Genomic DNA, 27,745 nt, shown 5'->3' with positions numbered 1-27,745 from the left:
GTGTCCCCAACCATTCTGTCATAAAATGGGCAGTAGCTTCCTCCCACCCCTCACCTCAGCTCCTAGGAGGTGTCCAAATACTGACAGTATGTTTTCAGTCTGTGGCAGGTGAAGGCCATGCCCCACCAACAGCTCTCCTCTGGTCTCCCCTTCACTTAGTGCGCCCTGGGCTTATTTCATGTTTTTTTTCTCACATCCCCACCCAACACCTGCCCCAAAGAGAATCCAAAGTGCAAAGGAAACACGTGTTTAAATGGAAGGTAAGATCAGGGCCGCCTTCCTGGTGGTGGTGTAGGCATGGGCCAGAGAGTCTCCCCTCCGAGTCAAGTCCCTCTTGGACTTGTGTGCACCGGCTCCTCTCCAGCCACCCTGGCTCTCTTCCAGGGCCTCAGTTGTTCCATGCTACCTCCCACGTGCTACAGCCTTTGCATGTGCCGTTCCCTCTGGCCCAGCTGCACGATCCACCCTTCATGCTCTGCATCAGCATCACTTCCTCTGGAGGCCCTCCCCTGAACGCTGCTTTAAAGTGGAAACAGGGCTCCTAACCCCCGACGCTCTTTCCTGAATTCGGAACCAGCCAGGTGTTCACAGTCCACTCCAGCTGACTCGCCACCCTTCACAGGTGGAGAGAATGGGCCAGCAAAAGGAAGTTGCCTGGCCCTACTGCCTGCAGTCACGCATCCTGTGTAATCTGTCATTTATATTCCTTTGTGTATTTGTCTGGTATCTGTAACCTACATCAAAATTTCAAATCCATGAAGACAGAGGCCACAACTGTCTTGTTGTCTCCCCGGGTCTAAGTGTGGCAAGGGTCACATACAATAGCATCTTAAAAATATTTGCTGAGTAAATCGTAAATAATCAATCCCCACTTGCTTTGGGTCTGTTGGCCTAAGGTCTGTGGTTGGTGCTTTCCTCCAAGCCCACATTCCGGGACCCTCTGGTGACATCACTGCAGACACAGACTCCAACAGTCCCAGGTGTTCCATCCCAGACTCTACAGGGAACTCTGGCAGCATCCTTTTTTCTGACTCCTGACTTGTCATGAGCTGAGCAGCTGAAACTGGCCCCTACACTGTCCCTGCATGCCTATTCCATTTGTAAATTACTATAACTATCCTCAAAGTTAGTGGCTTCAAATCTTTTATTTGCTCGTGGTTCTGTGGCTCAGGAGTTTGGGCAGGGCACAGCTGGTCTGTTCTTCTGCTCTGTTGTCTGGGATATTCACTCAACCACATTCAGCTGGTAGCTAGGCTGGGCTGGAAGGTCCAAGAAAAGGCATTCACAAGCCTGGTACCATGATGCTTCTCCATGTATCCACGTGCTTCTCTCCAAGCAACTAGCATCTGTTTAATTTCAAATTCCAAATGTTCACTGACGGGATAAAGGAACACAATTGACTTGTGTATGTTAACCTTGTATCCGGCAGCCTGGAGCCTTCTGATAGAGAAGACAGAAGTCCTCACATCCCTGGTCTTTTGTTGTTCCCAACCTTCCCAAATGATCTTCACCTCTTAGAACACTGAAGAGTGCATCACATGTAGAAGGGGTAACTTCTATTTTGTAAAACTTCTGTTTCAGCTGTGCATATGAACATGTGCACTGCATCAAGGAAGAAGAACGCCTTTCTTAGTAGGTGTTGCAGTCAAGGCGTTTGGAAGCCTCTACAGTAGAGGAGTTTTCTTCCCCAAGGATCAGAGATTAGAGTTGGGCTTGGTTCAGCTCAGCCCCTTCTTCAGCACCTGCCTCCTGAAAGCTCGTTCAGTGTCACCAGCCCTTGTCAGTGTCACCAGCCGTCGTGCCCTGCGGGGCAGAGCAAGGCTTCGAGCTGCTGGGTTCAGTTCTCAACTGCTCTGGCCACCCAAAGCCCACTGGGCGTCTTTACGTTGAAACCATCTTGACCCTCAGCTTCTGTCAAAGAGTAAAACAACAAAGAGAACACTCTCCAGGGAAGCAACTGAGTGAGTAGTTTAGGAGGAACTGCAAGGGGCAGGTCATGGTGGCTGTGCTAATTAGGCACTGACCTCTGGCTTTCTGGATCAGGCAGAATGAGCCCACAGGTCTGTACAGAGCTGATTAAAGCAAGTCCCACTGTTCACTGGGCAGGGAAGTCTGCAACGAGGTCCAGCAAGCATCTGGCGTCTGAGTCACTCAAAGCCTGTGGTCCTTTACCAGCCGCAGCGGATCGGAGGAAGTTGTGATGAAAACCGACAGTCAGCTGTATTCTCCTCGGCAAGTTTCCTACGTGGAAAATTTCTCTTTTGGGGCAGCTACCTATTCCTCCTTTCCCCCTACCTTCCCCTCTATACCCTTTCCCACATAACTTTCATTGACTGAAAAAAGGCAGAGGACCATCCCTAGCTCATCCATCAAAGCTCCCACAGAGCCATTTCCCTGCCAGCCAGCAGTCACTTCCAGGAGACAGGCATGGCCCTCATGTCCTCAGGTGTCCATTTCCCTCTCCAGCCTCGGCCCACGAGCAGAGAGCCCGCCGCCCTCTCCCCTGTGTGACAGTAACCTGGGGCCACGTGAGAGTGCTCGGGCTTCTCACCCTCCTGCCCATCATCTTTTTTCCACATCTGATGATCGCCACCTTTCAGAGTCCCATTGCCATGGTCCAGGCTTAAAATTAAGTCCAAACTCCTCACCTCAGCCTATAAGCCCACTAGGGTCCAAGCCCTGCCCACCTTGGCAACCCAGGCCCACCAGCCACTTCTCTCTCTTTCTGGGCTCCAGCCACACCAGCCTTGCCACTGACCTAAGACTCTCCTCACCTCAGTTAGACTCTGATTCTTCTGTTTGACCCACTCCTCCCCTCCTCAGAAGCCTCCTGGCCTCCTGGACTTCTCCCCAGCATGCATCAGCTGTAATTGGGTCCTTGAGCAGACAATGAGCTGTTCTGCACCCTTCTCTCCACCTAGACTGTAAACCTCCTGAGGTCAAAGATTATACCTGGTTTGGATCCTACTGCCTCATACACAGCCTGCCACATAGCAGGCAAGAAATCAATTTTTACTGAGTAAATGATTATTGAATGACACTTGTCTTTCCCTGGGACTGGCCCAGCACCCCCTAAAATTGTCTCAATGTTTAACATGTTGTGAATTGTACAACAATTTACTTTACCACCTAAACCACCTTCCCACCACTGGCCTCAGCATCTGGGGCTCAGTCTTGATCCACACTGGGGGCTGTAGACTTCAACTCATCCCCAAAGCTCTGGCATCACCTGACACCAGCCTCCCTTCCTTCCTTAGGGCTCAGTTTGTGAGATGCTCGCTGTCAAGTTAGGTGAGTTAAAGATCCTCTCCCAGAGACCCCCTTGCCCAGATTCTCCCTGGGGATTGCAGTCATCAGCAAGCCCTATGCAACGAAGCTGGTCACATCTGCCACTGTGCAGAGCACCCTGCCAGCTTCTAAGTACTCATGGAGCCAGTTCAGTCCAGCTTTATCATAGCTCAGTGGTGTCCCACAGAACTGCAGGGATCTCTCAGAATCCTTATCCATCTTTACCTTACATCACACCATCCTGCACATCAACTGACTCTAATTCTAAAAGCAGAAACTAGTTTACAGTGCAGACAAGAACAGGGGCTGCAAAAATAAGACCCCTCACCAGCCAATGGGTCCTGGGAAAGGCCACTGTGGCAGATGCTGTGGATTGCCCTCCCAGAGCCAATCACAAGCCCTTTCTCCCTGGCTGCAAAGCTAGAACCCTCACCTTCCCAGACTCCCTTGTAGCTAGAGGCATGTGGCACAGTCCTGGCCAAAGGGCTGTGGCCAGGAAGCTCTTAGGAAGTCTTCCTTGCCTGAATAAACAGACACTGTTCCAGGGGTTTTGGCCCTTCCCCTCAATTTGGGTCAGGAAGGAGGAAGTATCTAAGGGAGCAGCCATCATCAGATGTTAAGGACAGAAGCCACATGCTGAGGGTGAGAGAAGAGAAAATCTAGGAACCTGGACCCTGAGAATTAGCCAAGCTCCCTTGGACTTCTCACTCTGAGAGAAAATTAAACTCCAATTATTTTAGCCACAGCTGCTCAGGGTTTGTTACCTGCTGCCAAATGCACTCCGAGTTGACCGTTATCTTGACTGCTTATCTTTAACCTTCAAGATCATTGGATTCCACCCACCAAGATGTCCATGCCTGTGCCGGTGCCCCCGTTTATCCAGCAGCTGTGCAGTGATCCACCCACAGTCACCTCCTCTGGACCACTGCCTCAGTTCACCCTCACCGGTGCCAACTGTGGCACTCCCACTGGGGCTTGAGCCCCACGCGGGCTGCCAACCCACGCCAGGCCTTCGTCACCCCCACTGCTGCTGGTGCCTGAGGCTCTGTCGCCAGCTGACTCTGGGTCGCCTGCAAGAGAAATGTGGCCTTCCTGGTTCACAGGGTGGTCCAGGCTTCGGCTCCCCGAGGTGGAGATGGCCCACCCCTCACCTCTGGACTGCCCTGCTAGCACTTTTCTTGGTCTTGTCCCGCAGTAGATTTTCTTGGACATTTTAGTCAGAAAGAATGGCCTGAACAAAGATACACACAGCATGGTACAAAGGGTGACAAACTGTTCTGGTTTGCCCAGGACTAAGGAGCTCCTGGGATGTGGGAGTTTCAGCACTAAAACCAGGCCAGTCCCAGGCAAATCAGGACTACAGGCTGGTCACCCCCATGGGGTGTTTGGAGAACAGCAGTAGTTTGTATCGCTGGGACATGCAAGGTGAGCAGCCAGGCTAGAGAGGAGGTGGGGGCAGATCTTGAGGGCCCCACGGGCCCTTCAGCCCTGGCCAAGAAGGGCTGCTGAAGAGGTTGAGGCAGACGGATAATTTTCGGGGCTTCAGTAACAAAGCATCACAAACTTGGTGGCTTAAGGCAACAGACATTTATTCTGTCTGTTCTGGAGGCCAGAAGTCCTAAATCAAGGTGTCAACGGGGCTGCTTTTTCTCCAAAGGCTTTCTTGCCTCTTGGCCAGGCAGCCCTGGACTCGTGGCAGCATTGCTCCAATCTTCTGCTTCCAGCCTCACATGGCCTTCCCCTCTTCTGTGTCCCAGTCTCCCTCTGCCTTTCTCTGACAAGGACACCTGTCACTGGATTTCTGGCCCTCTTGGATAATCCAGGATGGTCTCATTTCAAGACCCTTAATTCTATCTGTAAAGACCCTTTTCCTAACCAAGGTCACATTCATAGGTTCTGGGCATATCTTTTTTTTTTGTGTGGGGAGGGTGGTGCACCATTCAACCTACTTCAGCAGGGAAGCAACACGTTCAAGTTTGGAATTTGAAAGGGTCACTCTGGAAGCAGAGAAGAGCAAAGTTGAAAGGGGGCTCTTCAGTGGTTAAATGTGACATGGTGGGGGTCTGGGGAGAAGCCAAGGGGTGCATACGTGCAGAGAAGCGTGGTAGCTGTACTGGAGCCCACAGGGCACCTTCCTTCTGCCCCTAAGGCTGCCCACTCGATGCCCATGCATTCTTCAACTGCCACTGTCCAGGTCCCCTTGCATACTCCAGGCCAGAGTTGGCTGATGGGCCCAGGGATGGGTGTGCCCTCCCTTGCCTGTCCTGGGACTAACTGGCCTCCCCCAGGTGTGACTGACACCAGGATGCTCACCCTGCCCTGCAAGCACATGGTCTGCTTGATGGAACCAACTATTCGTTCCTCCAATGTACGTTGGTTGAGTGCAGGCTCTCTGCTGGAACCATGGACCAGACAAAGCCCCTGCCTGCCAGGAGTTCACACACCAGACTGGGTGACAGACGAGGAATAAGTGATTTCAGTACCACATACACTGCACTCGGGTGTTTCACAGGCAATCCCAGGAGGGCCGTGGGCCAGGCTGTACTCACAAAGGGCCTCAAATGTGGACTTTTGACATTATCACCCAAACCAATTTATCACTTACACAGGCACAGACATGCATCCTGACAGGGCTGAATATTTCAACTTTGCCACAGGTTTGGTAACCCAAGCTTTGCTTTTTTTTTTTTTTTGGCTTTGCTTTTTCATTTAAAAAGTTATACCAGGAATCCCCAAAGTGGTTTGGCCTCCCTCAACCTGAGGCCAGGAAGGCCTCTTCAAAGCTAAAAGAATTCAGCACCACCAAACCAGCTTTACAATAAATGTTAAAGGAACTTCTCTAGTCATCAAACCACAAGAAAAGAGAACAAAAAGAAGAAAGGGAAAAAAAAAAAAAAAAGACCTACAAAAGATTGTCTTGGCAGTTTGGGGTCTTTTATGGTTCCAAATAAATTTTGAAGTTGTTTGTTCTAGTTCTGTGAAAAATGTCCTGAGTGTTTTGACAGGGGTTGGATCTGTGGATTGCTTTGGGTAGTACGGCCATTTTGATAATGTTGATTCTTCCAATCCAGAAGCACAGGATATCTTTCCATTTCTTTGTGTCATCTTCAATTTCCTTCATCAATGTTTCACAGTTTTCAGAGTGTAGGTAACCTCCTTGATTAAGTTTATTTCTCGGTATTTTGTTGTCTTTGATGCAATGGAAATATTTATGCCAGTTATAAAAATCTGGCCTTTGAAGTGAAAAAAAAAAAGTGAATGAAGGCAAATGGCAAAATATCCTTCTTTCTTATGGGTGAATTGTATTCCATTACATATATATGCTGCATCTTCTTTACCCATTCATCTATTGATGTGCACTTAGGATGCTTCCATATCTTGGCAATTATAAACAATAATGTTGCTGTTAATAGCAGGGTGTGTGTATCATTTTAAATTAATTCTTATTTTGTGGTTGGCTTTATTCCTTTAATAACTATGTAAGTTTAAAAAACTAAAGCTCTAAATGTTCTTAGAAACAATGAACAGCACATATATGTAAATTTTTAAAAATACGTGCAGTAAAAAAAAAAAAAAGATGCAGCTTCTGAGTCGGACTGGGAAGCAGTGGGCCGGGAGAAGATGGGACCGGCCAGCAGAAGGGAGGGCATCCGTGGCGAGGACATCTGTGAGGGGATAAAGGGAAAGACTGTGGGAAGCTTTTAAAGATCTAAAAAAGCAGTGTGGCCATGACCAGAGTCTGAGAGAAGGAGGAGCAAACGTTAAGACTGGAGAAGTAAACTGAGGAGGAAGTTTGTGGTGGTCCAGGTTAAATCGTCCTGAAGGCGTGGGGAGGCCATCTTTAAGCCATATGTCTTGAAATATTGGTCATTTGGGAAAAGGCCTGTTTCTCAGTCATTGCGCACTTTGTGCTGTTGGAACGGGTAGCAGGGCTGCACCTGGTTCTAGAGATGACGGGCCCCTTGGCTCAGCAGTGCGCAGGTGAACAGGGACTCAGGAGTCCGAGACCTCTTCATTCCCCTCTCATCCAAGAGGAGGAAACAGCGAGGCAGAGGGCTTGGGAGTGTGGAGAGTGGAGCAGCCAGAGGAAGCTTCTAGGGTCAGGGAGGGAGGCCATGTCCCTGCTTGTAGCATTCCTGCTGGACCCCCAGGCCCTTACTCTCCCTTGGCAGAGTGGAGAGGTGGAGCCCCGCAGCCTCCTGTCTTCTTCCCTCCCATGTTTGTCTTGGCTGAGAGCTGCTTGAGGATTTTTGAAGGCTCTTAGGTCAAGGCAGAGCTGGAGGAGTCAGGACATTGGATCACAGAAGAGGGAGCGGGAAGGGGCCGCAGGTCGGGCAGTGGGGGTGCTCAGCCTCAGCACCAAGGCACCTCCCAGTGGGTGAGGGGCTGCCATGGGGCTGAAATCCCTGAGCCCCTCCATACCCACCCACTTCAGGAGGGCACTTGAGGCTCCCAGGTGCCCAGGATTGAGCTGTACCATATGTGTCCCCTGCTCTTGCTGCACGGCACACCCGTGCTTCTGGACACTGGGTCTCACAGCAGGCCCCTTAGGGCCCAGGCAGGGGTGTCAAGGAGGCCTGGCTGGCCCAGAGCACCGGCCAGGCCCCGCCACGGCCAATCCCGTAATTCTCAGACCTTGATTCAGTGCTGCCTCCCCTGAGGCCCAGCGTGGACCCTCTCATGTCCTGCTCTGCACAGATGCTGACAGGTCACGTGTCCCACAGCTGAAGGCCTCCCCCATCCGCCTCCACCATCTGCTGAGGCCCCATAATTATTCCAAAGCCTGATGCAGTCTCACTCCAAGGGGAGAGTTCACACAGCCCTGTAATGTAACCCAGGCCCTAGGTGGCTCGGGCTGGGGGTCCCCAGCTGGGTAATGAACCACCGGCTTTATTGAATTCCCTGACTTGGCTCTGTCTAATCACTGCCTTTAGCCAAGGCAGCCTGGCCTTCTGAGAACCCATCTGAGCACCCTTGCTGAGGACTTCTTTCTCCCCAGCACCCCAATTCCTGCTCCTCAAATCTTCCCTCCCCCACCCAGGTATGTTTAAATGACAAGGGTCAGGTCAGGGAGGCACCCAGGGTTTGGCCTCCCCCTCCATCTTGGAGAAGGCGTGGTTGCCTCAGGTCTGGGGCCCAAGCAGGATAGAACAGAGCGGGCTGCTGGTTTGCCTTTGCTAGGCTGCCCCCGTGGAAGCAGGACTTACAGCTCCCACCATGCAGGGTGGGCGTACCTCCCCTTCCTGAGGTCTGGGCCCCAAGGAGGGAAGGCCTTGGCCAAGGAGGCTGTGCTATGGGCCAGGCCTTTCCAAGGAGAGCTTAGGAAACAGCCTCCTGCTCAGGCTTCAAGACCCAGCCCACATCACATGTGCACAGCAGCAGCCCAGGCATCTCCCTTCCCCTGCCCCCAGCACGTGTAAGGACCCTCAAGACAGCGAGTACTGTTCGTATACTTCTTCACGTCTGTTTTCTGACCAAGATGGTGCCCTCTCTGTGGACAAGGACTGCTGTCCATCTCTATGTATCCAGAAACTAGCACTTAGTAGGAGCTTTAAAAATCGTCAAGTAGGGAGAGAGAGAGGAGACGCTTCAAGAGGTAAGAGGTTTAGTCTGTGCATGAGGGACGTGGCATCTGAGATGCTGGCTTGGTGTCCCCACCACGTGGATGGCCAGTCTCTGGAGGAGAGAGACCCGGCCCATTTGGGAAACCGTGTCAGTCGTGTTGATCTGTCAAGGGTCTAGTGGCTGGGGAGAAGTTCTGCTAAGGGCGAACCTGAGGTCAAGGGCCACCCAGAGTTCATTGTCAGGGCGGCTTCCTGCCAGCTGCACCTAGGGTAGGCCCTGAGCCCATCCTGGAGGGTGTGAAGGGCCGGTCCACGGTCCCTCCACCTTCTGACAGTGGCGGGGCTTCTCTGAGACTAAGTCGGGGCCCAGCCTGCTGTCCTGGGGGGAGGGTGAAAGGCAGGAGACCCTCCCAGGGTCGGCCGACCCAGCCCATCTCTGTGGGCCAATGGTGGGAATGGGCAGTTGAGCCCTTCTTTGTCCCTGGGAAGTTGGTGAGCGTGGGGTCCACTCCACCCTCCAGAGAGGAGTGGGAGGGGGGACAGAGTCAGAGAAGCCAGATCCAGGGATGATTGGGAGGAGGGGCCCAAGAAGGAGGAGACTTCAAAGCGCTCCCAGAACAGCTTATAAACCAGCTGGGCTGGTGGGGCAGCCAGCGGGGGCCTTCCTGGGGAGGCTGGAAGCTTGCATGGGTTGTGCAAAGAGCACTGGACGGGGGTCCGGGAGGGGAGGGCGTGGGCCTCAGGACCCCTGGCGGGCCCTGCCTGGCCTCTCTGTGACTCGGTTTCCTCTCTTGAGTGGCTGAGCTCACAGCAACACCCGGGCTCCCTCCAGGCTGGCCTGAGGGTCAGCCTGACGGTGTGGGCGAAAGTGCTGTGTAGGCGCCAGCCCTGATCAGATGTTATTTATTATTCTGAGCTGTGTTTTGGTGGGAGACTTGGACTGGCTGAGGAGAGCCGAGTGTTCTAGGGCCCTTTCTCCCCAGTGCTGTTTTGAGAGTTCTCAGTGCAGAGTGGCCGGGAGCAGGGGCCCTCGGAGGGAAAGGCCCACGGCTCTTGACGGAGCTGGGCGGAGGTGCAGATACGGTGGACAAGCTCCCCTTGCTTTTCTCACCACCCCTTTCCCCTCCCGACTCTGTGCCCCTGCCCCTCCCCCTCTTCATGGTCTCAAGTGACTCCCCAGAAATCAACCTCTTCTCCCTGGATACTTGTCCTCATGTAATGGGGCTGTGACAATTCCCCCAAGTCCCACTCAGAAATATGTCACTGTCCATTTCCCTTTGTGATATCAAAGGAGGCTGCACAAACCACGTTCATCAAGCCCTGTACTGGGGCCTGGCTCTGAGCAGCTGGAACATGGGTTTATGAAATTACAGGGAATTCAAAGCAGCCGGCGTCGCCCGCTGTCTGGCTTCATTACAGGGACCAGCCTCCGGAGGGAAGTTTATTCCAATAATTTAAAGGATTAGGATCTGACATCCTTCATTAGCTCTTTGACATAAGCAGAAAAGACAAATCTTGCAGAATGACCCACACGACAAGAAGGAATTGGCTCGGGTGGGGAGGAGGCAACACACCGCTGGTGAGGAAGAGGACAAGTCTGCAGGGGGAGAAAGGGGCTGGCTTTTCACCATCGAGCTAGAGGGTCATGTTTACCCTGAAGGGGAGAGTAGGGTAGGGCTCAGCACTTAGTTTCCCCCTCTGTGCAGTGAGAGCACTGTTGGGGGCCCCCCTGGCCCCACCCCATCTACTACCCTTGGGACACAGCGACTCAGTTACCGCTCCCCAAATCCTTTGTGGCTTGGCCTTGAAAAGTTACCTCTCTCTTCTGGGGCTCTGTCTCCCCCCACCTCTCACCCCCTGGAGACTGAGTGACCGACACAAAACCCCAGCCTGCTCACTTTTCCGTGGCATTTTGGATATGAGCCATTTCCTGCCAAGCAAGAGAGAAATTGCCCCCACCCCTTGGCAGCTTCTGGCTCTTTTCCTGGCCCCTCCACAAGTACTGCCTCTGATGTTTCACAAACTTCTTGTCCAGCCTGTAAAGACCAGAGCTGGGCCGCACCTCGACAGCAGTTCTGACAGCTGGGTTTCCAAAGGCCCCCGCAGGCTGGTGTCCCAGATTTAACGGTGGGGTCATGTAGCTGTGTGACACAGGGTGAGTTGCTTAGCCTCTCTGTGTGTCTTTTCCTCAAATCCAAAATGAAGGCCCAGTTTGTTGTGGGGATTAAGTGAGACGATGCACACAGCCTGGCACATGTGACGAGCCCCGTAAATATCAGCAACAAGTGGCCCTGCCCCTGCTCACCGTGGGTGACCTTCTCCTGCGTAGGCGGGGGATGAGAGCTGTCTGGAAGGTGCCTGGCTCTCCCTCAATGCAGCCTTCATGGTCGTTAGCGAGGGCGGCTCGGCTGCCCAGCACCGTCCTGAAACACTGACCACGTAGGTCCTCTTGGAGCCGGGAGTGTGTCAGTCGAGGAGCAGGAATGTGATCCGTCCCGGAGCCGGGGGAGCCGGAGCATATCTGGTATGTGTCTCTGGAATGATTTGGGGAAAATTCACCGAAGTTGGAACTTGAGACGCAAAATTGCCCGGGACATAGAGATAGGAGCTGTCCGTACGCCCCCCACCCAGGGACCTGGTGCTGGGGTGGGAGTTGGCTGACACAGCACAGGCTGCTCAGGCCCGCCCTGGAATGGCCGTGAACTTGTTGTTTTTCCACGTCATTTGCTCTCAGATGTACTATCAGGCCGGGCGATGCTAACCCTGCGGCTGCAGGTCCCTCCTCGTAACAAGCGAGTATGTGTTCTTTGGAGGTGGCAAGGGGAGGAGGGGGCCCCGGCAGAGAGGTGGGGGGAAGGGAAACACGCCTCTCCGTACAGTGAGCTTGCGTGTCCTGGAGCCAGCTCCCCCCAAAGCACATGCCATTTCTGGCCCTTGAAGGGGTTAAAGGCCTCCTGGAGTCAAAAACAAGCAGGTGTCCCACCGTGCCAGATACGCCGCCTAAACTGCTTCCAGCTTTTTTTTTCCTCTTCTGCAACAAGTCTGTGATCAGCCACAGGACAGAGGAGCCAGCAGCCTGCCTGTGACAGGCATCAGGTTAGCTCGCTCCCACTCGGGTGGCGCGCCCAGGACATAAATCCAGGCTCGGGCCCCTGTGCGGCTTCTCTCCCTGCACACTCCGGAGAGGGAGTTCCCGCATCAGAGGCCGCGCAGCCCAGCGGGCTCCACTGACTCGGTGGAGGCAGCCTCGGCAGCGGCAGCCCCAGCGCGGCGAGCAGGCCTGCCGGGTGGGAAGGGCAGGTGTCTGCAGCCCCCAAGGAGCAGGAGGCCCTGGGGGCCCTGGCCCTGGCATCGTCTCAGGGGAGGTCTCTGGCTGCCTCAGACCGCACCATGCGGGCCCCAGGGTGCCGCTGGTTTTGGTCCCTCTGGGGGCAGGTGGCAGTGTTGCTGCTGCTGCTCAGGGTGCCCCCACGAGGCCTGGCACTGCCGCCCATCCGATACTCTCACGCGGGCATCTGCCCCAACGACATGAACCCCAACCTCTGGGTGGATGCCCAGAGCACCTGCAAGCGGGAGTGTGAGATGGACCAGGTGAGTGTGAATCTGGAAGCCTGAGACAAATGGACCACGTGGGTTGTTAGTGAGGGAGAGAGAAAGCTGTGTGGTGGGGACACTCGGGAGTGCCCTGCAGGGCGCAGGCCACATGGAGATAAACAGAGCGTGATGTCCGTCTGACTTTGAGGCCAGGAATAAGAGGAGGGTGTGATGTCCTAGTTTTTTGGGGTCTGGGAATCCTCAGATTCCTGATGCGTGTCGGCTGGGGGCTGCTCTGAGCCAGCACTATGCCGGGCACATCACAGAGACTGGCATGGCTTCTCCACAGCCCGTTGACAGGTGAGAGTGGACTCAGCCACAGCAGTGAGCAGCCTGAGGCTCCACGTCAGGGAGCAGAGCGTGGGCCTGGACACGGCACCTGCCTGACCACAAAGCTGAGGCTTCATCCGGCCTCCAGGCCACCTCCCTGGTGGTTTGGACCCTGCTACTGAGATCAGACCAGGCTGATGGGGAGGGTGGGCAGGACCGGATCTGAATGGACTCTCTGCGGGTCCCTGGGAGGGAAGGGGATTAAGCTTCAACCTGCCAGATTCCTCAGTCCTCCTCGTCAGAGCACCCTGCAGCATTCAGGGCAGACCTGGTTCTAGGACAACTCTCTCCCAGCTCCGGAGGCCAAGAGCCAGCCCTGCCACTTCCCCCAGGGGTGAAGAGCCTGCTAGTACCTGGCATTGCCAGTCTGGCAGCTCCTGGGGCTCAGGCTGGGCTGGGCATTACCAGGGAACATGAAAGACCCTGGTACTCCCTCTGCCAAACACATGTAACCTATGGGAGCACACGCTCGCCCTGGAGAGAGTGGCCTCTACCTCCCACTGGAGTGAGCAACAGGACGCGGAGGGAAGGGGAGGTGAGGGCAGGGAGGGGTGGCAGAGCGTCCCCACCTGGCTGAGGTCAGTTGACTACATTTGCCAGGAAGGCTGTTTCACTGGCACAGCCTGGCCTCATAAATCAGGTGGGGCTCGGGGACAGTGAGACTCTAGCCAATTTCTTATGTCTTGGGAAGAAGGCACCTCTATGGGGCTGGGGATTTAGACATCCAAGGGCACGTTCTGAGCACTGAAGCAAAAACTGTTCCACAGATTCCCTTTAGGTTTCCTGTGCCCAGAAACACCTGCCCCAGCCCCTGCCCCCAAGGTCCCCGCCTCTCATGGACCTCCAAGTTCTGAAGGAGCTTCCCAGCCCAGAGTCTTTAAGGAATTGAAGGACCCTTCGGTAGAGGAGCAGGTTCCCCTGCTGCTCAGCCCCTCCTGCCCTCACCCCTCGCCCCCAGTGGGTCTCTCCCTCTCAGATTGTAGCTCTGAGATCTGTCCTTCCCTGTCCTAGGGCCTCCCTGGTGTGGCCTCAAAGCCTATGCCAAGCAAGGGATGCAAAACAAAGTCCCCATTCTGAGCCACGAGGGGAAAACAGTAAACAAGTTGAACAGGCGGGCTCCACACAGCCCTTAGCTGATGTGGAATGTCAGAGAGGCTGAAGGAAAGTTGGAGCCGCCCGAGGCCAGCCCTGGTGGGAGCAGTGCACAGAGCCACAACCGGGGCGGAGGATTAGGGGCACTGCCCGCCGGCTTGACCAAAACACCGCGTGAAACTCTTGTTTCACGGCCCAGAGCAAGTTGCTAATTTTGAGGAATTAAACTAATGCCTTACGCAGCTCCACAAAAAATTAGAGGGAATTACAGCCTGGTAAGTCCTCACTGACGGCCGTGCTGACCTTTGCCACACAAGGGGACTTTTTTCCTTGTTGATTTCCTTGTGTGACATCCCACGCTTTGGAACTAAGCGCCTGGGTCCAGCACAGCTTACAGTGGCACGACCTGGCATCCAGGGCCTGGCCCTTCCTCTAGGCTTCGGACGAATGTTGCCATCATCAGAGCCGCTGTTCATTATGTCTGTGTGGACAGCCTCGAATAGCTGTCCTACCAGTGTCTGACTTCTCCTTCTTAGCATTTGGGTGACCTCTTCAGAGCCAGGGCATCCCCAGTAGAGAAAAGGCCAAAAGGCAGGCTCATTCATTCCAGCCTAGACCACACTGTGGTAATTATATGATATAACAGAAAAAAATCTCCTTTCAGAACCCCATCCACATGGGGCTTGAAGCCCTCTCCCAGCACCTCCCAGCTCTGTGGACTTAGGGTCGCCTCTCTTAGTCTCTGCATTCTATCTCATCTCATCTCATGGTGGCAGGGAAACTTTCCCTCTTGCAGGATGTGGGCTGCCTCTCCCCACACTAGTGCTGTGTGACCTTGGGCAAGTTACCTAAAATCTCTGTGCCTCAGTTATCATCACCTGTGAAGTAAGGATGATGGTTGTACCCACCTCAGAGACTTGTGATGAGCATTAGATAAGCTGACAGATGTAAGCATTCTTAGAAGAGGGCCTGGCAAGTAGTAAGTGTTATGGATACATTAGCTATTATTATTATCAAAACGTTTTGCTCACGGTGCGTGAGAACATTTTCCTTCCCCTCCCCGGACACCGTGGGGTGGGGTGGGGAAAGCCTGTGCTCTCTTCCTCTCCTCCTCACTCAGGCCTCTCCGTGTGGCTCTCCGCAGGAGTGTGAGACCTATGAGAAGTGCTGCCCCAACGTGTGTGGGACCAAGAGCTGTGTGGCGGCCCGCTACATGGACGTGAAAGGGAAGAAGGGCCCGGTGGGCATGCCCAAGGAGGCCACGTGCGACCACTTCATGTGTCTGCAACAGGGCTCTGAATGTGACATCTGGGACGGCCAGCCCGTGTGCAAGTGCAGAGACCGCTGCGAGAAGGAGCCCAGTTTTACCTGCGCCTCTGACGGCCTCACCTACTATAACCGCTGCTACATGGACGCCGAGGCCTGCTCCAAGGGCATCACCCTGGCCGTTGTCACCTGCCGCTATCACTTCACCTGGCCCAACACCAGCCCCCCACCACCAGAGACCACGGTGCACCCCACCACGGCCTCCCCGGAGACCCCTGGGCTGGACCTGGCGGCCCCAGCTCTGCTCAACCACCCTGCGCACCAGTCGGTCACTGTGGGCGAGACAGTGAGCTTCCTGTGTGACGTGGTGGGTCGGCCCCGGCCTGAGATCACCTGGGAGAAGCAGCTGGAGGATCGGGAGAACGTGGTCATGAGGCCCAACCACGTGCGAGGCAACGTGGTGGTCACCAACATCGCCCAGCTGGTCATTTACAACGCCCAGCTCCAGGACGCCGGCATCTACACGTGCACCGCCCGCAACGCCGCTGGCGTCCTGCGGGCCGACTTCCCGCTGTCGGTGGTCAGGGGGGGTCAGGTTTCGGCCACCGCAGAGAGCAGCCCCAACAGCACGGCTTTCCCCGCAGCCGAGTGCCTGAAGCCCCCTGACAGTGAGGACTGTGGCGAGGAGCAGACCCGCTGGCACTTCGACGCACAGGCCAACAACTGCCTGACCTTCACTTTCGGCCACTGCCACCGCAACCGCAACCACTTTGAGACCTACGAGGCCTGTGTGCTGGCCTGCATGAGCGGGCCGCTGGCCGTGTGCAGCCTGCCCGCCCTGCAGGGGCCCTGCAAGGCCTACACGCCCCGCTGGGCCTACAACAGCCAGTCGGGCCAGTGCCAGTCCTTCGTCTACGGCGGCTGTGAGGGCAACGGCAACAACTTTGAGAGCCGCGAGGCCTGCGAGGAGTCCTGCCCCTTCCCCCGGGGGAACCAGCGCTGCCGGGCCTGTAAGCCCAGGCAGAAGCTCGTCACCAGCTTCTGTCGGAGTGACTTTGTCATCTTGGGCCGAATCTCCGAGCTGACAGAGGAGCCTGACGCGGGGCGCGCCCTGGTGACGGTGGACGAGGTCCTGAAGGACGAGAAGATGGGCCTCAAGTTCCTGGGCCGGGAGCCACTGGAGGTCACTCTGCTCCACGTGGACTGGACCTGCCCCTGCCCCAACGTGACCGTAGGCGAGACACCACTCATCATCATGGGCGAGGTGGACGGCGGCATGGCCACACTGCGGCCCGACAGCTTCGTGGGCGCATCCAGCAGCCGGCGGGTCCGGAAGCTGCGTGAGGTCATGCACAAGAAAACCTGCGATGTCCTCAAGGAATTCCTGGGCTTGCAGTGAAGCCCCCACCCCTCCAGGCCCCTCCCTGACCCTCTCCCACCTACCCACCCATCATGCCCCTCAGTCAGCAAACTGGGCAAGGTCACACTAGACAGTCTTAGGCCAGCAGGGGAATAGCAATCAACGTGTGAGAAAAAGGCCACAGAGAGTCTTAGATCAACTTTTGTTCTTTGGGTTCAGTAACAGTAGGGGCCTGTGTCTTTTTCAGCTGAGGGAGACGAAAGGAGAAGTCAGCAGATGCTTGGGCCTTATAATCTTCTCTTGACTGCCCCCCACCCCCGGCTCTGCCCCTAGCCAGCCTCCAGCCAGGATTCTAGAGGTGGCAGCTGCATGATGGTCACAGGAATAATTGAAGCAGTTGGTTTACAGAAGGGGTAGGTGGGGATAGAAAGGAGGGCCCAGAAATTCACTGGACAAGTTCCCCACAGCCCCCCGGAGCACTGTGAGCAGAACCATCCTTCGTGGTGGGCAGGAAGCAGGAGGCATGGTCCAACCCAGCTCACAGCTTCCCCTGAGTGGAGGGTGCTGGGCTGGTGTCTTCGGGCAGCGTCCAGCCTGTGCTTCTGTCAAGATGGCCCGACAGTGTCCGAGGCCACCTGAGCACCAGCAGAATACATGTTTCTCCTGTTTCTTTCTGGCTTTGTTAATTGGTTTATCGATGATTTATTGATTCAATTCTGTTCAGTCCAACTCAGTGGACATTTTCTGAACACTTACTGGTGCTAAGACCACAGGGAGGTGTTGGTCACTGCCCAGCTCCTAGTGACTGAGCACAAATGTCCAGATCCCAGGGTTCCCCCAGAAGCCGACCCATGGCTGGCCCTCCCAGCTTCAAGAGGTCCCATTCACAGTGTGCTTTCCACTACCACTGGCTTCCTCGAACATAAAGCAGATAGAAGCCCCAGGATCTGTTCTGGTGGGAAGAGAGAGGAAGAGGAAAAGCAGGCAGGGAAGAGGGTTGGTGAAGGAATAAGAAGGGAGGCAGGCCAAGAGGCAGGCTTGGGAAGGAAAAGGAATGTTGCTCGATGCTCCCATCTGGTGGCGGCCTCAGGAGCTGCAGGGACCTGGAGGGAGGCTCTAGGTGTGGCCTGGGATAGCCAGCCGGTTTGGGGATGTGGCAGCTTGTTGATTTCTGTTTCTGGACTTCCTGTGCAGGTCCCGCCACCCCACCACTAGGTAAAGGATTTGGGAAGCCCACAGTCAGCTTTCATCTCCCCCATTCCCTCCTTAGCCCTTCACTCGGTCCATGCCCCTCCGATGCTGAAGAAGGTCGTTGTGGGGCGTTCTCTTTTCTTCCTCAAATGTAGGGGGAAGATACCAATTAAAACCTTGTAGTATCAACAGCCCTTCTTGTGTTTGGGCTAGTGTGTGTGTGTGTGTGTGTGTGTGTGTGTGTGTGTGTGTGTGTAGGGGGTAGTGTCATTTGCTTTGGTGACCTTGCAGGAAGGAAGCCGCCAATGGGAACTTCTTGGGGTGGTGGAGGGACACTGCTAATATTTGGCCCACATTGCAGGTGCTTGCAGCAGCTCTGTGGCTTAGGCACAGGAGAGCTGAGGCCACAGAGGCCAGGTGACTTACCCAAGAACACGGAGGTAGGGAGGTGCGGGCTCAGGCCCAGGTGCTCTAACTTGTATCTCAGTCCCCTATCCTATCATGACAGCATGGTGGGCCAGGGAACACTCCAGGCCCCACTGCTGATGGTGAGTTCAGAGGCACAAAGGTGAAGGAGACGGGGTGGGGGGGGTGGCGTGTCATGGCCAGCCGTGACTCCTTAGGGGGTCTCTGGGGGAGGCTAGGTCCCAAAGCCCTGGGTGCTCGGAGCACATGGCTTGGTTCACAGGCTAGGGCAGCAGCACTTTTGGTCCCTGGGTCTTGTGACTGCTCTCCTCCCTGGAGATGTGTTCAGGAGCCTGCAGCCGGGGAAAGCCCCCAGCTTGTCCATCCCTGAGGCTGTGAGCCAGATGAGCACACACCTGTCCCCTGTTCTCTTCCCTGGCCACAACCCTGAGAAGGAAGCCAGGTCCGGACTGGCTCAGCCCGGCCAATCCCTCCTCAGAGATAATTCCCTGCAGTAAGGAGGGGCCAGGATTGGGAAGACAAGCTGCTCCTTGAAAGAGAAGAGAGGCCAGAGGCGAGGGAGCTTCTCAAATCACCACTGGGAAAAGGCTGAGCACAGAACTTAACCAAGAAGGTGTGAGCACTGGCCACAGGCCCCACCCTGTTCAGGTCAGAGAACCAGGGCGTGAAGACTCAGCTCCTCACCCCACCCCTCAGAGGCCTGGGGACATTCTGTGGCACCTGCTTCTAGGCTGAGGTGCCCCAGTAAATAGCACATCACCTTAGAGCTCCAGGGAGCAAGTGTCCACATGCCAGCACCTGTCACCTCCCCCATCCCCACACTCGCACAGATGTGGGGCTGAGCCCTGTGGCTACCTGGTGGAAGTGTGAGGTTCAGGGGGTCCGATCTCAGGGCTCCCTCTCACCAGCTCACTGCTCACACACAGCCCCAGACTTGGGGTCCCTGTCGCAACTGGCCCCAGCTTGGCAGAGTAGGAAGGCCTCACCCGTGGAGCCTAGGTCTGAATCTGGGCTCTGACAGGTATCTGCTGTCTGTCTGAGCCTTAGTTCCTGCATCTGTAAGACAGAGGGTAAGAAGAACACTTCATGGAGACTGGGGGAGCTCAACCCTATTAACAGTGTCAAACTGAAAAGCCTAGGAAACAGAACCCGGCCCAGATGGCTGCCCCTGGGCCCCCTCTTGGCCCTCAGCAGCTCCCTGGTAGAGAGCAGGGCCTCGGCACCTAAAGCCCTCCCCTGGCCCTCCCTTCTGGGCCTCGGGTTTCATGGGCGCAGTGATCACACAGCTCCAAATATTGTCTCCTGTTGCTCACAGAGTACACCCAAAACTGGCCACCCCACATAGGCTGATTTGGGTTTGGAAAATATGAGGAATGGGTGATACAGAATCCATTATACTTTGGGACCCACCACATGGTATTTATTTTCTGTCCTTGAAACAAAGCCTGCGTCTCTCTCCCTCTCTCTCTCTCTCTCTCTCTCTCTCTCTCTCTCTCTCTCTCTCTCTCTCTCTCTCTCTGTGTCACCCAGACCTTACACAGTAACTAACTTCTGGGAGGTGCTCAGTGCAGGATGAACTGAATTCCCAGGGCCTTGGTTGCCAGGTGACCTAGAGAGGCCACCACACCAGTCTGGGAGATTTGGCCCTGGCTTCGGCCCCAGGACATAGGGGATTGAGCCTTCTTCCAGGTCTGAGGTCAGACTCTCACCTGCTTTCCTGTCTACACTGGACACTCACTCCTCCCCGGCTTGCATCTGTAGGCTCCCTCTCCATCCTCCTCCCCATTCTGGTTCATCTCTCTGTTTGCTTCCAGACCAGGCCTGAGGCCTCCAGGGCAGGACAGCTTGGCTTTTTCCACCCTCTGCCTCCCCCAGCACCTCCAGCCTAGAACACTCCTCTCCATTGTCTGGCCAGCTGCTCCATAGTCTGATGTCACCCTGTGGACAGTGGGGCCAGAGAGCAGGGATCAGGGGCGGAACCTGATGAGGGAATGGGGCTGAATAAATACATAGCCACATGGCGATTTCCTCAGGCTGGGGAGAACGCCCTTGTCCAACTGTCCTATTAGAACATCAGCACTGAGTGGGGGCTACAGCACTATCACCTCTCATCTCCACCACAACTGTGGGAGACAGAATGCTATTTTGTAGGTGAGAAAACTGAGGCTAGAGGGGATAAGAAACTTGCCCAAGATCCCAGAGCAAAGATTTGAACCTAGGCAGTCTGACTTCAAGGCCATTACTGCTCACGCTATGCTGTTTCTCCCAGCATGTGACACATGTGCGCGCACGCGCACACGACTCTGGGCTGAGCAGTGTGGCATCCCATCCCGACCTGAGATATCTCCAAAGAGCCTACCTCCCATCAGCCAAGTGCCTCCCACCCCAGCGCTGACTTCCGATCTTGCGTGTCACACGGTATCTCTATCACACACATGAGCAGTCATGGCCTAGATTCCTGAGCCTACCCGTCCTCCAAGACTCAGCTCCTTGGGGAGCCTCTGCTATCCCCAGGCTGCACAAACACTCCTCTGTGAGTCTGTCTTCCTCTGCACTTGCCCTGATTGCCGGCCAGAGTCACTGCTTAGGGCTCCGGGAGGTCTGTGGGCCCAGCTTACAGAGCTCAAGTGGGATTCGCTGAATGAACAAAGGGTCCTGGCACCCCAGGCCACATGGTGCACTGGACAGCCACAAGGCTGGTAAGGTGCTTCTCTGGGGTGCCCCCTCCTTTTCCCCAGCTCCACTTCCTTCCTGATACCGTCTCCTCCTCCCACCTCCCCAAGGACTCTGAAGTCTCCCTCCTGCTCTGGGAATGTGTGATTAATATAGGCAGGATGGAGGGCAGGGTTCCTGGGTCCTATTCTTGGAGGTGGACTCATTCTGGAATGTGCCCTGAGGTCAAGTGACACTCCTCGATCAAGCTGCGTCAGGAGGAAGGAAGAATAACCCTCCAGCTGGCGTTGCCCTGAGGGGGTGGGTAGGGCAGGCAGGTGGGCAAGTCTACCACCCTCTCCTTCCCACCTCTCTGGCTCCTGAGCCCCCAGGCACTTCTGTTTCAGGTCTGGGTTGGAATCTGTGTCTACACCCCAAATTACCCCAGGACGTGGAACTCCGGCATCCGGGTCTCCAGCAACACCCTGGCCCCCTCAGCCCCACTCAGGTGAGGGGGAAACAGGCCTCACCCCCAGTGCTTCCTGGACTGGACCCTCCCGGGGTGGGGCCTCGTCCCAGAGTGCCTCTTGGGGTGCGGCGAGGTGCCTGGGTATTTTGTGCCCTTTTCAAGTCTTGCGGGCGCTGCAAGAGACCTGACAGGATGAAGCTATACCCATCCTGATCATTTGTTTTCTGTCCTGGTGTGAGGGACGCACCCAGTTCTGTTCCCTTTCTGTGTGCGCAGCCAGGTGGTGGAGACAGGGCTGGGGTACTGGCAAGAACCCTCGGCAGGAGAAAAACATGCTGTCAGAGAGAAGGATGGACATCTGGGTGCCAACAGCTCTGCTCAGGCTCTGTGCGCACTTGTCCTGTTTAATCCTCACAAGGCTCCAGGCTGGATCTTTTACTATCTCGCCATCTGATGGAGCCCGCCCTGGGCTGCAGCGTTCCCGAGGGCTTTGCTCCCCTCTCTACGCCCTGACTGTGCAGGGTGTTTGACGAATACTTGTGGAATGAATGGGTGACTGAATGAAGCCAGCCCAACAGGCCTTATGGAGGTAGAGACGCCCTCGCAGGCATCATTGTACCTGTTTTGCAGAGGCTGGATCTGAATTTAAGTGTTTCAAGGAAATTTGCCCAAGGTGCTAAGGCTGATAAACGGAAGCCAGGATTGAAACCCAGGTCTGACTCCAGTCCCCATATTCTCTCCAGACTGACACATATATTTTAACCATATCAGCTAAAGTCTGCAGACCCCAAATGGCAGTTCTTCTAAGCTTCCATGACTGCCACTTCGGACCGCCCCCTGCCCCCTGGGGGTGCCGAGGCTCTGCAGCCAGCTTATAGAGCTGCACCCCTCATGGTTGTGTAAATGAATTCACATGAAATAAACTATTTTAAAATTCAGTTCCTCAGCTTCACATTTCACGTGGTTAGTGGCACCAAACTGAACAACACAGACACAGACTTTTCCCATCATCACAGAAAATTCTACTGGAAAGCCCTGTTACAAAGGACTAACACGTAATTCTTGTGTTCTCTGGTGAGATCTTGTGCATCTGTTGGGGGCCTGTCGGCAGTGCCCCTGACTCTAAGCTCCTGCCCTACCAGGGACCCTAGGGATTCCTGCTTTTTTCAGGCAGCTGCTGGGTTTGGTCTCATTGATCCTATTGCCACAAGGGCTTTCGGAATTTTGTCTCCAGACTCTGATCTCAGCCTCAAAATCCCCTTACCTTTTCTCCCAGAAGGCTTCTGTAAGCCTTCTTGCAAATAAAGTTCTTAATGTCCTTTCTCAGTGTCCCGGAGTTTCTGACAAGGTATGCAAATGAGTACACACACACCAAGCCCCAGCGCTCGTGGCCCTCAGGGGAAGATGAGTTCACCAAACTTTAAGCTAAACATGATGGAGAGGGGCTGCTGATAGGAAGGCGACAGTAGGGACTATAGGCTATATCCTCCCGTGCCTCAGCACAGTGCTCTGAGGACCACTGCAGAGCTCTGCCACGGGTTATAGCCTACTGGCTGGTCACTTACTCAGAGACACCCGTGCTGCAGCGGCCGTCTTGCTTCTTACATGGAACTGCTGACCAAAGGTCTAAGAATTAGTTATTTTGGCATGGTCATTGCTGTTATAATTAAATTGCATAAGCCTTTTAAAAAAGGCACCAGATATTTTAGGCCTTAGGGTCCCCAAATATCCTTGGTACAGAGGGTAGGGGGCCATGAGGAAAGGCTGGAGTCATGGCAGAGTATATGGGCCCTTGAGTCAAACTATCTGGGCTCAAATACTAGCTATGTGACTGTGGGTAAGTTAACCTTTCATGCCTCAGTATCTTCATCTATAAAATATAGTACCCAGAGTGCCTCCCCAGGAGTGGTCAGCCCTGGGCCTGGTTGCTCCGGTTGGCTGGGGATAATGGCTTTGCATATTTCTGCCCATGGCTGGACAGAACTAGGACATGAGAACAGGTCCCCTCCCCAAAGCTGCCCTTGGACAGCAAAGTAAGAACAGATGCAGTCTCCTCTGCTGACAAAGGCAGAGTCCAGGACAAGGGGAGCCAAGGGGAGAGGAGAGAAGGAGAGAGACACACCCTGGGTTGTGTAGTGGGAAGCAAGCAGAGACAAGTGTAGTGATGGGGTAGAGACGGGGAACCTCTGGGACCTCCATGGAGGCCCCAAGAGCATTTCCCCACCATTCCTTTCTCTAACACCTCACAGCACAGAACTGAGTTCTTACCGATCCCTTTTTTTTCAAGCACTTCTCCCCATCTCAACACACCAAAAAGGGCAACAGAGTAAAAGAGGAAACAGCCTCAGGGTCTTGGTATGAGCAATAACTCAGACCCAAAGGACTCCTCTTAAATCATCACAACCAATCACTTCACCCTGGGACCCTAATAAGAGGAAAAGCCGGTGTTTGTGGATGAGCAGAATGCAGCTTCAGTGAGTCTTACACAGACAGCAACCCATCCCCACCTGAGGCCTCATGGAGGGGGGTACCCTTTACCAATTAGATGCCCTGATGGCAGAGTTAATAATTTCCATCACTAATATCAAACAGCACCTAATATGTGCTCAACATACATTATCTTGTTAAATATTTACCACCCTGTGGGTGTATATTAGTCACCTCCATTTAATATTCTCTGTATTTCAGAGAGGATGAAACTGAGGCTCAGGGAAATTGAATATTTTGCCCAAGGCCCCTGGCCAAGCAGAAAACCAAGCCTAGGTCGGTCTATGTGACCCCAAAGCTCACACATTTAACCACATGTATAATATATTCCACTGCAGATTCAGGAATAGTGAAGTACAATTTTTCTCTCTTTTTCGCTTCCTTCCTTCTCCTTGCTAATCCACCAGGAAGTTTCACTGCCCAGGTTCCTCATGAAAAGGCATTTTTTTTTTGTTTGTTTGTTTGTTTTTTAAAATATGGAACGCTTCACGAATTTGCGTGTCATCCTTGCGCAGGGGCCATGCTAATCTTCTCTGTATCGTTCCAATTTTAGTATATGTGCTGCCGAAGCGAGCACTGAAAAGGCATGTTTAAGGCCAGCTGACCTCCCCTGAGTAAGGCTGATCACATGCGCTTGAGGCTAAGCCACAGGCAGAGAGACAGAAAGTTGGGGGGTGCAAGCCCCTCTCACAGAAGAGGAGAGAGAATTCAAGTTATTCCACGTGGGGAAGAGGATTATGCTTAATGCTTTATGTATTTTATATAATCCTCACACTAACCATAACAAGTAAGATTTCTCAGATAGGAAATCTCAGGCTGAATAGGTTTAACAGGGCACAGCTATTCAAGGGTGAGTTTGGGATTCAGTTTGAAGTCTGACCTCAAGGCCCATATTCTTCTCTTGTTCAGAGCTACTAGGAGTCTTATAGTTGGAGGCTTCATGAAGCCCCTACACTCCTATAGAACATTCTTACTTAGTTCTTAGCAGTTACCAAGGAGTCTGGAGGGAAAATTATAGGGCCTAGACCTCCATCCCTACTGGTGAATTTGGGGTGAGACATGGATCAGACACTGGTGTTTTCTGTTCCAGAGAAAGAGCCATGCTTCATTCAAAGCAGTGATGTTTTCTGAACAGTCTCAGGTCACATGAAGGGGCTTGGCCAGCTTGTGGCAGTATTTTCAGTGGATGACTGAGTGCTCAGCCACAAAGGAAACTTAGGGGAGACTAAGGAAGGGCATTGTCCAGGGAAAGTGACCCGAGGGAAAGTTACTTGTGGCTGCTAATTTCTTGCTTGGATATTATAAAGCTTACCTGCCAAAGCCTCTTTCTTTGATTTATGCTCAAACTGGAAGATATGATAAGCATCCAAAAAGCCAGACTGGAAAACAGAATAGTTGAATTCTGAAAAGACTAGTTACCTTGGCCAGGAGTAGAACATGGTGATGGGGACAGCAGGTGGGAGTGAGCTGGGGGTGCCTGAGTTTGTGCGGTGAACACACACATTCCACTGGACACCAGTTTCTGGGAGGGTACTACTTGCTGTGAATCCTGATAATTATAAAAACAAAAAGAGGTTTTGTCTCTAAAAGTAGGAAAACAAATGACATGACCCCTAGGGGGAGCTTCCGGCCTGAGGAGGATTTCAGGAGAAGCATTAAACCAAAACCATGATGAGAATTAGAGCCGCGCCTGCTGTTCAGCCCCTCCCTCACTACCACTGCTTCTGCCCTGGACTTCTCACCTGCCCTCCCCATCCTACCCCTGGGTCTGAAGAATAAAGAAGTTCTCTCTTTCACAATATTGCTGTGGAAAGCTTGGAACAATGAAAAAAATTACAATGTCCAAAGTCATAGCAGCTTCTCCAAGGAGTAATGGGCTGGCATTAGGGCTTCTAGTTCTGATTTCCACAGCTTTTTTTCCCCAAAAGTTAGCACAGATTCTCCCACTGTGGCCTTACTAGATGAAGAGAAAGGACCAGGACCAAACTTTTCCTCCATCAGGGCTGGGAGTCTGAGGGAGCCCATGCTTCCCCAGGTGACGCATCCTTCATGACTTGATAACTCCTCCTTAATCCGGAATCCCTCAGAGGGACGTGATCTCTCCCCTTTCCTCATACCTCCACATTCTCCTGTGTGTGATTATTTGGGCATGTGTGTTATCTTTTGCTAGAGCATAAGCGCTTGGAAAGACCCTAAATGTTTATATATATCATCAGTTCCTAATGTAGTAGTTGCTCAAAAAATTGTTGAGTGGGTGAACACGGGGCTGTTTTAAATGCTATCTCACTTTGCTTGAGACGGCTCAGCCTGACCCTTTTGCTATCATAAGGACTAGTAGAGCCCAGGACCCAAGACTTCAGGTATATGAAAGGCCTAGAGTTCCTTCTCAGAGGACCTGAGCACCCAGACAGCAGTAGGATGTGGGTACATTAAACTAGCCCATGACCCGCAAACTCATAACCTACTCCCTGCATTTCTGCAGCAGACTCCCTTGCCTAACTGTGCCTGGCAAAGGCTGATAGTAACCTAAGTTTGGGGCTGCTGAGCAAATGACCACTTACAGGACCAGGCCAGTTGTACAGGGAGGAAAGTGGCACAAAGTGCAGTTTATGTAACATCCCTGCGTGATCCTGTGTGGTTCTTTCCTCTTGAGGTCAAGCAAAGGAGCAGTGTAATGTAATGGTTAAGGATGAGGGACTTTGGAAACAGAATTCCACAGTTCAAATCCTGGCTCTACTGGCAGTAACTGTCACAGACTCTGCTTCCCTCTGTAAATGAAATTACAGAGGGTTCTTAGGAAATTTAAGTGAGTTAAAATGTATACATGTTTAGAACAACGTTTTGCACAGAGTAAATACTATAAAATCATGACTTTTTTCATTTTTCAGTTTTATTAGGTAGAATTATTACAGTCTGACTGCACATATACAATATATTGCATGTAAATACATATACACAATATACTGCATGTATTTTTTAAATTTACATTTATGTACTGTTCATTGTTTCTAAGAACATTTAGAGTTTTAGCTTTTTAAACTTACATAGTCATCAAATGAATAAAGCCAACCACAAAATAAGAATGAATTTAAAAAGATACACACACCCTGCTGTTAAAAGCAACATTCTTTATAATTGCCAACATGTAAAGCATCCTAGATGCACATCAATAGATAAATGGATAAAGAAGGTGCAGCATATATATGTAATGGAATACAACTCACCCCTAAGAAAGAAGGATACTTTGCCATTTGTGGCCTTTTGTTCTCTTTTTTTTTCTTTTCACTTCAAAAACCAGAATTTTATAACTGGCATAAACATTTCCATTGCATCAAAAACAGCAAAATACCTAGGAATAAACTTAACCAACGTGGTTACCTACACTCTAAAAACTGTAAAACACTGGTGAAGGAAAATGAAGATGATACAAAGAAATGGAAAGATATCTTGTGCTCTTGGATTGGAAGACTCAAAAATGTTGACTATTATTGTTGAGCTTCTGAGGTTTATTATTTCCTCTGGACTCCTTAAGACTTTTGATGATATCAAAATCATCATCATTCAAATACGTAGCATGCAAGGCACTGGTACCACCACCTACCCTCCTTTAAAGTCTGGAAGGAAGCGCGTAGTCCTCAGGGAAGTGTGATACACCTGGATTAGGGGACTTGTCCTAAGTGTCCAAACTTCTGCAAATCCTCCATCAAGGGGAAGTGATCTCCAAGACGAGTCCCAGGGCAGCATACACACCAGCTCCCTCTTTACCACTCTTTCACCTTTCCCAAACCTGGAGGGGCAGATAGAGGAGACACACCCTAACCCCTTCTCTACCTGCTACCTGACTCTTCTCTGGCAGAGGCTCCTGGGGAGATAAGATCTCGCCTCTGACTCTCTATTCCTTTGTATACAGAACCCAGAAAGTTCTTTGAACTTTTGTGGCTCAGATAATAAATGAGTCTCCTTCCAAAAAACATTTCTTCCTAAGTTACCAAAAAAAAAAAAAGTTTCTTTCGTTTCTTCCAAGCT

The 27,745-nt window shown here is 53.0% G+C and overlaps 1 protein-coding gene and 1 non-coding gene across 3 annotated transcripts; one reads left to right on the top strand and one right to left on the bottom strand.

Moving 5' to 3' along the window:
* The first annotated feature begins 11,223 nt into the window (after positions 1-11,223).
* WFIKKN2 (WAP, follistatin/kazal, immunoglobulin, kunitz and netrin domain containing 2) lies at positions 11,224-17,873 on the top strand. Of its 2 annotated transcripts, none has more exons than XM_010990318.3 (2): positions 11,224-11,376; positions 15,013-17,873. In XM_010990318.3, the coding sequence occupies exon 2, from the start codon at positions 15,082-15,084 to the stop codon at positions 16,531-16,533; it is 1,452 nt and encodes a 483-aa protein (XP_010988620.1). In that variant the 5' UTR covers positions 11,224-11,376; positions 15,013-15,081; the 3' UTR covers positions 16,534-17,873. The 2 variants fall into 2 exon arrangements, with proteins under 2 accessions (XP_010988620.1, XP_010988618.1); XM_010990316.3 differs by lacking the exon at positions 11,224-11,376 and adding an exon at positions 11,909-12,443.
* Positions 17,874-24,189: 6,316 nt separating this feature from the next.
* Positions 24,190-24,296, bottom strand: LOC116158051 (U6 spliceosomal RNA). The gene has a single exon (XR_004142277.1). It is a non-coding gene; the product is annotated as a U6 spliceosomal RNA (small nuclear RNA).
* Positions 24,297-27,745: the final 3,449 nt, after the last annotated feature.

This window comes from Camelus dromedarius, chromosome 16, assembly GCF_036321535.1.
Source record: "Camelus dromedarius isolate mCamDro1 chromosome 16, mCamDro1.pat, whole genome shotgun sequence".
In the NCBI taxonomy this organism is placed as follows: Eukaryota; Metazoa; Chordata; class Mammalia; order Artiodactyla; family Camelidae; genus Camelus; species Camelus dromedarius.
This window is presented reverse-complemented; position numbering and strand designations above follow the sequence as displayed.